The 9929-nt window shown below is 38.5% G+C and overlaps 1 protein-coding gene across 2 annotated transcripts; it reads left to right on the top strand.

Annotated features, from left to right (window-relative positions):
* The first annotated feature begins 230 nt into the window (after window positions 1–230).
* rflna (refilin A) lies at window positions 231–9256 on the top strand. 2 transcript variants are annotated; one of them, XM_079382186.1, is made up of 4 exons: window positions 231–473; window positions 1146–1483; window positions 6198–6307; window positions 6724–9256. In XM_079382186.1, exons 2-4 carry the CDS (start codon window positions 1268–1270, stop codon window positions 7064–7066), a joined length of 669 nt encoding a protein of 222 aa, XP_079238312.1. In that variant the 5' UTR covers window positions 231–473; window positions 1146–1267; the 3' UTR covers window positions 7067–9256. The 2 variants fall into 2 exon arrangements, with proteins under 2 accessions (XP_079238312.1, XP_079238313.1); XM_079382187.1 differs by having other exon boundaries at window positions 243–324.
* Window positions 9257–9929: the final 673 nt, after the last annotated feature.

Consider the following 9929-nt stretch of genomic DNA (forward strand, 5'->3'; position numbering starts at 1 on the left):
GAAATCGATACTAAATAATTTTGAAATGTGTAAATTGATTTACACAAATGCTCGCGGTTTGCTCTACAATTTATTTTTTTTCTCTACAATTTTTTTCGCTAAACTAAACTTTTTGCTGAAATGTAGGTCAGAACTGTCAAATGCAGTTCTCCTCCTGCTGGCCGGCGCTGGTAACACAGCATCTCCTCGGCGGCTCTGGGTTGGCTCCAGGCTCATAAAGGCTGGCGGTCAGTGCGCGCACCGCTGCAGCCAGAGACACTTCTGCGCTTCCAGAAGGACAAGAGACGCACAGAAGACACCGGCACCAATAAGCTGGGGACTATTGTGAGACTTTACAGGTTTTTGCTATCCTTCTCGCAATTTTTAAACCGTTTGCGAGGAAGTCATCGCGTCTGTTGTGGATTTTACTTTTTTCTGAGATCATGAACTAAAGTGTTATGCGTTGAACTCCGGCGGGATTTCTAAATTTAAAGGTATCAATCTCTTTAAGGCATATTTTCTTCCTCCATATAGTCTAAATGTATAATAGAGTGCATTAAGTGTGATTTTTGTTTGTCTTTTAAGCAAATAAGTACAACTAAGTATGTATTGTTCTTATTGTATTGTATTATTTGGGAACATATTCGGCGGTGTTTCGAAACCTAATGAGCTGCCTACCTAGGCGGTATTTTGGGCATCATGTGCGTTTGAACGTTCTAGTTGAGATTACTGTTGCCTAAACTTGTTTTGCCTAGATAGGCAGTACACTAAGTTTTAAAGTTAAAGTTTTAAGTTATAGGTAGACCGGGGCTAGTTGTCAGGGGGCTGTATCTCAGTAAACGTATGGTTTTGTGTGTGTTTCTCATATAAATGTAAGCTCGGGGCAAGTTGTCACGTAGTATATTGGCATATACAAATATAATTTATATAATAGTATTTGTGGCGGCAACAACAATAGTTTGAAAGACAGTTAGCATTTACATTTTTGCTGTTTTATGTATTTATTTTTTCATGTCTATATAGCAACTGACTCTGAAAAAGAAACCTACCCTAAGAAATCTAAGTGGAATCAGAACTGATAGTGAATTCATAGTGAACTTGAGTTGTCAAAATTGACAACTAGCCCGATTCGCCCATATAAATGCATTTTAATACTTTTGTTTTAGGCATCTATTGGGCCACCAGGACTCCAGCTGCGTCTCCGATATGGGACTTTAGGTTTATATCTCTCATATCATCTTTCCTGGAGTGAATTCGGCTGGTTTAAAACATTTACGCTCTTCCAGAAATGGTGGGGCATTTACATTTGCAAGCTATGGATGAGAGTTTAAAAGGAAAGAACCGGGAGGGACTGCTTGATAGTCCAGATTCAGGACTCCCTCCAAGCCCCAGTCCGCCCTTCTACTCTCTGTCACCGGGGATCCTCGAGTCGCGCTCTGGCAGCTGCTCAACCCCAAATGAGCTGCAAGGATACTGCAGAAAGGAGAGCCGGGAAGGCAAACTGGTATGCATTAATCTAATGAAGCCTTAGAGCTTAAATGAGACCCAAGAAGGCCATGTTCCTCGATCAACATCCTGTGCTGGCAGTGAAACAGTCTTCATATCAACTAATCAGTGAACTGATTTTAGGGGTAGGGTTAGGGTACTGCTTGTTGTCCAGGAAAAGGATGTTGATGCAGGAACATGCTCTACTTGGGTAAATCATGCGCAGTATTTAGACCCATGCATGAGGACTATGAATGAAAGCAATCCATTTTAAAAGGGGATAAAACAATGAAATCGATAAACACATTATGTTTGCATTATGCAATATGTATTACGTTTGCATTTTTGAGTAAGGATATTTTGCACACACTTGTGACATTTGAATTGTGTTCATGTGTGGCTTTGGAGATATGAGCTGTGTCATCCAAAGGTTTTAGATCCAGTTGTTGTCTTCAATCAGTTTTGTCCTTTGACAGACGAACTTGCACCTTAAATGCACTCATTTAAGTCACTATGTAACAGAAGTAGTGGCAGATATTTTTTGATATTAACTTGTTTGGTTGTTGATTAGATGGAGGCAAATCTGAAATGTGAGTTTGAGGTTGATCGCAAAAAAGCAATGGGTTTAAGTGGACTACAATACAATTAGAAGATCAATATTGTGCGTTAGCCATTTCATACTGATTTTAAATAATGTCATATCAGTTGCAATACGACTCTGTTGTTATGGAAGCTGGGATTTTTCAAATTGGCTTCAGTCATATTCACTATGGATACAGATTGACTTCAGTTACCCATTCATACTGGCAGCATTCAAACTGGTTCTGTATAAACGGGACCATTCGAAAGTCACATGTGAGCAACCAGTGCTTAAATGAAGTAGTTCATTTCAAAACAACATGCTAGTATAGAAGTACATATCGTCATAAACACAAACAGACACTGTTGACAGTGTGGAGGCCAGGGACAAATAATGAGAAGTAATAGGACAGAATCCTGAAATAGAAAGGGGTTCAGGTGCTCGTGCCTCTGGAGACTCACTCTAATGAAGCAGGGATGACAAGGAGCGACCAGAGAGACAGAGTTTCTGTAAACAAGTTGACCTTGTGTTTGGTGAATGTGGTAACTGTAACCGATCTCTCTCTATCCCTCATAGCTTCCTCATAGCAACCCTTTTACAGCACATACACACGTGCAAACAAACAGGCAGTGCTGAGACACACAAACACACACATATATATCATACTGGTACAGTATTACTAGAAGGCGTGTGTTCTTGTTACAGTATAGCACCGCACAATTGCCTCAGCATAACCCAGATTCTTATTTCTGCCTCTGTAAGGTTGCATAGCACGCTAAACTAACAGTGTCCACATCTGACATGACCATCCATTCAAATCTGTATTGAAATCCTGTCAGTGTCTCAATACTTCAGAGTAACCACAATGCTAGAAGATTCAGATTAGCATAGAAAGAAACCTTTTCCAACACTTCTATGGATCTTCTAGAGAAAAAAATAAAGTTTTCCTTGAGAAATCACAGCTCAGCTCTAACAAAACAACAGCTTCTTTTATTAAAGAGATTCCGGTTTCCTCTGCTCGACTCTTAACGTGATTGAGCTGCATTTGTCTCTGTCGTGCAGGATAAATGTTTTGCCCAAGCACGCCGCTAAGAGCAAGTATGTAAAGGCATTTTAAATGATCACTCAGACACTCCTCTTCAAGAAACATGCATGCACTTGTCAGGACACTGCTGCAATAAAGCGTCTCACTCGATAAAATAGAAAAGAGCAGAATGACTATTTGTGCAATATGAATTTTTTATGGTTTTAAGCAGTATGTCTTTAACACTTTGGAAAGCTCTCGTGCCAACGTCAACAAAACATCCCTCTGTCGCAGTTCTTCAGAATATGCTGTTTCCAAAATTCTATTACTTAAATGTATACAAATGTGGTGGAGCCTGCAGGCAACATGCAGTATATGAGGACCAAATGCTCTCTCAGAGTAGAAAAGAAAATGTAGCCACACAAAGCCATCATTGTTTGCTGCACTTTGTATTTTCCATTCACGGCAACCTTGCTTTGCAAAGGTTTGTCTATCCCGGCATGTACAGTATACTATATGCAGTATGCATGTTTGCAGAGGATATGTCTGCCTTTTTCCTCTCATTTTGTGGCTGCAGGTCTATTTCGAGAGTTGTTTGTAGAACGTTAAAAAAAAAATCTCCAATCTATTTTAGTGTGGCACGCCTAACAGCAGAGCTGTTGCAGTCAGTTGCATAAGAAACTGATGACCTCTGTTTGCTGAAATTAAAATGAAGGTTGCAGTGGCACCTCTGAAACAAATGAGAACGAGAAATGCTTTATGAGAATGCATTAGGGATGCATGATAATAAGAAACTTTTCAGCAACTTGTATTTACACGTTTAGATTACCTTTGTTGTCTATCTACAGCTCACTTGAAAATTATTCTTTAAAAACGCTAATAATTTGATAACACGGTCTATATATCGCTTTCAGATTGTATATTACAATGCTGTGATGCCTTTGCTTTTAAAAACTTATTTTAGTTTTTAGTGCTTTAGACAAAACTAACTACAGACTAAAAATATATGAAACCAAACAAGGCAAAGATCAATCAGACACCTCCAGTGTGAAGAGGCAGCAGTGAATAAAAACATTCACTCATGAAGTTCAGGGCACTAGATGGCAGTACAGAGCCCCAAACAACCAATAAACAACCACCCTGTGTCTGTGTCCAGCCTGAACCCCTCAAACTGCATAAGGATAGGTACCAAAACCTAAGATATTTTGCCTATCAAACTGACATGGTTTTTACATTTAACATTGCAGTGATATCTAATATAATGTATTAAGTATAATACCTGACCTAGTCAGTCGATATAGTGATGCCACTGTAATGTCAAACTCTCTCCAACCTTCAGCCTTTGATTAAGATACTGTTAGGCTGAGCCTGTTGAAGTGCTCTGTTCCTACTGAGATCTGTCTCTAATGTGACTGGGAGTCTACGGGGCTTGTGTGTGGAGTGGCGGCACAGTGAACACAGTATCCGTCCTGGATCTCTCTTGTACTCATATGGACACAGATGCACTTGCACATCCCTTTCTCACTGGCCCGCATCCATGAGACAACAGCATGATGCCAGAAACCTCTCATAAACAGCATATATGTTAGTAACGGGAGAGTTTTAATTTTCCTAATTATGGACTCACTTTCTTGGCTTAAACAGAGCCAGACCAACCTCTGTCAACTTGAAAAACAGATTTTAAAATGCAGTGCATCACAATATCATGAATAGATTGTGACTGAATGAGACTTTTATCCAACATTGAGAAATTAATTTTCTGAACTATAAATGTCCACTTTAAAAACTGACTGATGCACTATTATGAGAATAAGAATATAATGAAATAGGCTATGATTGTATTTGCAATCATAGACTCTGACCTTCTCATGTGGACCATCACAATTCTTCTGATTCCTCAAAAATGGTTCATTCAGAACTAAATTTCTTAAATGAACTGAAGCAAAAAATGCAGATTAGAATGTGAGACTATAAAAGTTAACGTTTTCTTGATTTACTGGATGTGCCAGTTAAAAATGTTCCGCTCGAGCTGAGGAAGAGCCCACGTTTCCCGTGTCAGGTCAGATGACATTTGGGCTGATGATATGCTGCGGGGGAATTGGGTTTTATGAGGTGTCAGAGACAGAGAGTGAGAAGCAGAGCATGTACGTGCCGGACGCTGAGGAAGGTGCTGAGCGCTCACGTGGTGTGTGTGTTTGATGACTGGAGCAGGTGGAGGCACAGGACATTCCAGCTCCACACACACTGCTGCATTGTTGCCGTTTGTCTGAGCACCAAATATATATCAGCACACAGACAAACACATGCACACAGACTGCACTACTCCAAAACAACAAAAACTACAAGTATTAAAAACATTTTCACTAATTAAAAATAAAACTGAAATAAAATCCAATGTAAAAAAACAAACAAAAGAAATAGATATGTTGCCTTGAAAACTTAATGAAATAAGTACTAGTTACTAAAACTGAAATAAAAAAAATCTACAAAACTAAAATGACAAAACCACACAACAAAATGACTAAAAGTAAACTGAAAATAGCAAAAGAAATGAATTAATAATACTAAAATAACACTACTTGAAAGTTTTTCAGACCCCATAAAAGCCTGCTTATAAAATAATAAAATGTTCCATCTAAAATTTAAATGGTTGATTACAAAAACTGTCTGAAAAGACCTAAACTATAAGGTACATTAGTGTTGACTGTTCAAACAGTTCATATTCAAACAGACACCAAAACTAGGCATTTATAGAACAAGTATTCTGGGATTGTTGCACGTTAGATATTGCTAAAACTTTGCTTTGCTAAATGCTAAACAGTGCTCTGATTAAGAGGACAAAGCGGTCTTCTATATATCAGGGGTTTATTTTATGATAATGAAAGCTACCAAATGAAAATTGGAGATTAAATTATGTGAGAGGAAAAGACCATAAAATGAAAAGAGGCACGTAAAACTAGCTCTTATATTCAAGTAATCAGTTGCTATGGCCGGTGGTCAATTATCATCATGCATGCATGAATTGAGAAGTACTTCAATGTAAAATGTATGAATATTTTGCCAAGGCTGAACATCAGTTATTATGGGTTGTAATGGCTAATTCCTGTTTCTTAATGTCTTCCTGTGTAGCTGCCATACTTGCTCCTGAACTCTCAAGGTCCAGATGCGAAGTCACGCATGTACCCTGTGGTCTATGGAGAGAGCATCGAGGTTAACCCCAAACCAGAAAAAGAGATCAAGTGAGTGTTAAATATTTTTGTGGTTGCAGGGCCATCCAAACTAAAGCTGGATACAAAAGTCTGAGACCAAACCAGTTTGTTTTGCACTTTTTCATTACAATTTATACTATTACTTAAGCATTTTGACTGAAAAGTTAAAAATGAAAAACATTGCAATGGCACAAAGACTTGTCTTTAGATTGTATTCTTCACTTAGATTGTATATGTTCAGTGTCACAAATTTACTTATTTGACTTGTGACCTAGAAATAGTGCAGAATCAGAAACATTTCATTATTTTGTATCATAAGATTTCTTTAAACTTTTACAAAACCTGATTTCCAAGTTGGTCTCAGACATTGAGCAAACATTCCCATATTTTCCTGAATCTTAGATGAATAATGTTAGTTGATGAATGCTTGTTTTGACCGCCGTCAGGTTCAACTCTGCGGTGAAATACGCTTCAGACAGACACTTCCGTGACCAGGTGTTCTGCGCCCAGGTCCCGACCGCCACATCCTTCAGCGAGACGGTGGTGGCCGTTCAGAACTGCACGTGGCGCAGCTACAAGTCAGAAGTTCACTTCGAGCCACGGCACAGGCCGCTACATTTCCAAAGCTCGACCATCGTGTACCCCAAGCACACCCGGAATACATACCGCACCACGCTGAACTACAACGGCAACAGAAGCGCAGCCGGGCGCCGGCGGTTCGTGTCCACAGTCAGGCTGGAGTCCACCGAAGATGCCAGTCCATGCATCATTTACACAGAAGACCTCTGAGAGACACATGAGAGACGTGTTATCCTTCCCAAAATTCAAAAACTCCCTTTGGTTAGAGAGCTACAGTGAGTACATGGGCTAAAACCCTGATTCAACGACGGATGCTCAGTGAGGGTCATTTTGTTCTTTTGCTTCCAGTGACGTTGGTACTTGATGGTGGAGATGAGCTGGAGCTCAGTGCGTGTTTGCGGTCTTTACATGTGTTTTACGTGTCAGTGATGTATTTATGTACATCTGGAGATTTTTTTCTTTTAATTGTAATATCCAGTCGTACCAGTGAGGTGGCGGGAAAAGCATTTGGGGCAAAACAGTTTCTGCTGTTTGCGGATTCAGAGGCCTGCAGATTTACACAGAACTCAAAAGAATGTCAGTTTAAAAATTCCAGAAATTAAATCACAATCTTTTTATTAGTCATTATGTGTCTGGTACTAAAATTTAGCTTGGTTTAATTTTTTATTTGAATACTTTGGCTTTGATAAGATTGTAATCCAAAAATAAAACCGTAGGACTTTTATGCAATTTTCCATTTTAATTATACTATAAAATTCTGCCAATATTCCCCCCAAAAATGTAAAAACATGCCGTGTCCATGTGGGCCTACTTCATCGTCTTAGTATTGCTGATTCTTACAACAAATGCTCAAACAGGAAAGAGTTCGTAATTAAAACAAAATGCATAAGCACATTATATGTGGACGAGAGCACAAAGTCATTAGACCTTAGTCAGGTTAGATGCCGTATTGAATTTAACACGGATGTCAAAGATTAAACACGTGCTAACCATGATTAAAGTCTACTGGCATTAATCTGTAGACTAATCAGAACTGGCTGAGGAAATATAAACTGTATTTAAGTTGCACTTATGGAAAATTGTTTTTTTTTTTTCTTTTTGGCTGTAAATGTGTTGGTATGACTAAGGGAAAATCAACGGGTAGGAGCACTTGAAAGGTTGGACCAAAGATTCTGTAAAATTCAGAGAAAGGGAAATACAACCTTAAATATTTCCTCCCTTTCTGTTTATACCTCAGAGAAAGGAACGTGGAATAATTTCTTGCACAAGAGTTTCAGAAGCCGCCCGACGTGCTAATAATTCAGTGATAAGAAATAAGAGCTGCACTCACAGAATGACAGGAAACAGAAGGTTGCATTTGAAATGACTGGACTGAGCATGTGTTAGATAAGAGAATTCGGCATATTCTGATCTCAAATGCTGGATTTGAACAGAGACGAGGTTCTTTGACCTCCTGAAGACTGTACGGTTATACTTACGATTGCACGGTTAGATAATGTCAACGGTAATGAGTCATTTCTGACTTTGTTGGAGCCAGCTTGTCTCAGCCAAAATCTAGAGCTCCTGTCTCCTCCAGCCAGTGCATTTCCTCTTTCATGTATAACAAACTCTTTTGTGGAGCAGAGCTGTTGTTGTTTAGGGAGGCGATGAGATGTAACGGAGCAGTGCGCTGAGAGAGAGAGATTTTGACTGAGCAGTAAAGCATTATGGAGGTGTAAGTACGTCATGTCTGTCTTATGTCTGGAGTCTATACGCTTTCGATTCTGTAAAGCTGAAGTGGGTTTTGTAAATTTAGATCTCTTACCTAATTCATTTTCTTTTTTTAATTTCTGATTTTATATAATAGAGATCTTCTGGTGACTGAAAATAGAAAAACAATGTATGTTTCCGTCTGGTATGTGGGTGTTTAAATTTTGAGAGGAAAAGCCTAGCAGTACAAATCAAAAGAGTTTAACTAGTGTAATACAGGAAACTAGTGCATGTATATTCCATGACATGATGAAAAAATCATCAGGGGTTAATAAGAGATGAATTTACAGGAAGGCATGACCGATAAATAACTTCCTGTTCACTCAAGATGGACATTTGATAAGTTGATAGAGGAATTTTAGCAATGAGTTGAAAGCAGATCTGAGGGGAGATGTTTTATTTTTTTCCTCATGTATGAAATTTTATGATTACATTTGTTTGGTGAACAAATGCTTTCCACTAACAGATGAATTTTGTTTGGGTTCCTAACACGGTGATTTCTGTAAAATACTTTCCTGTTGTATATGTGGCATACGGCACTCATAATTCTGTTTATATTTTTGTATAATTCCCAACTTAATGGTCTTCTTTTGGACAACAGATGAGAAAATAATTTAATGTATATCCAAACTGATTAAATAAAAGCCCCAAACCCTACAACGGCTGTATGTTTGCCTTCTTTTGATAAACTCTGGCTGTTTAATGATCTGTGAGGTAAGAATGAGTCTCTGTTTTCCATGTACATTATCACTTACACCGCACTTTCCAGCTTAAGATGAAAAACCCTTCCACCATTCTCCTATAAAACTGCCAGCCGTGAGAGAGGCATTGAGTCTTTTTGGAGCATATATCATTTTAATCCATGCATTCAAGCTTGCTTTAGGCTGGATCTCATTTACAGGAGAAAAGGATTACATGAAATAAGTCATTAAGTACATTATCATAAGGTAAGTGTACGTTACATATTTCACTGAACAAGTTTAATACAGTAAGTGCAACGTTTATTTTGCATATTCAAAAATCAGTTTCTGCTCCTGCCTCTCATGTATTTTTTTTCTCCTGCTTTAACAGATTAGATTGCCTACTCTTTCCCAACGCCTGACAGTTTTACTTTCAAAACAAAGTTCTCCAGTCTAATGATTTACAAACATTTGGCAAATCGTCTTGACTGAGTCATTCTAAAGGAACTGGTCCTGTACAAATTGGATAGCAGGGTTTTTGTTTACCTTTATTTAACCAGGAAGTCTCATTGAGATTTAAAATCTCTTTTACAAGAGAGACCTGGCCAAGGTAGCAGCCATACAGTAAGACAATTATAAAATAC

Source organism: Barbus barbus (assembly GCF_936440315.1).
Source record: "Barbus barbus genome assembly, chromosome: 28".
NCBI classification, from domain to species: Eukaryota; Metazoa; Chordata; class Actinopteri; order Cypriniformes; family Cyprinidae; genus Barbus; species Barbus barbus.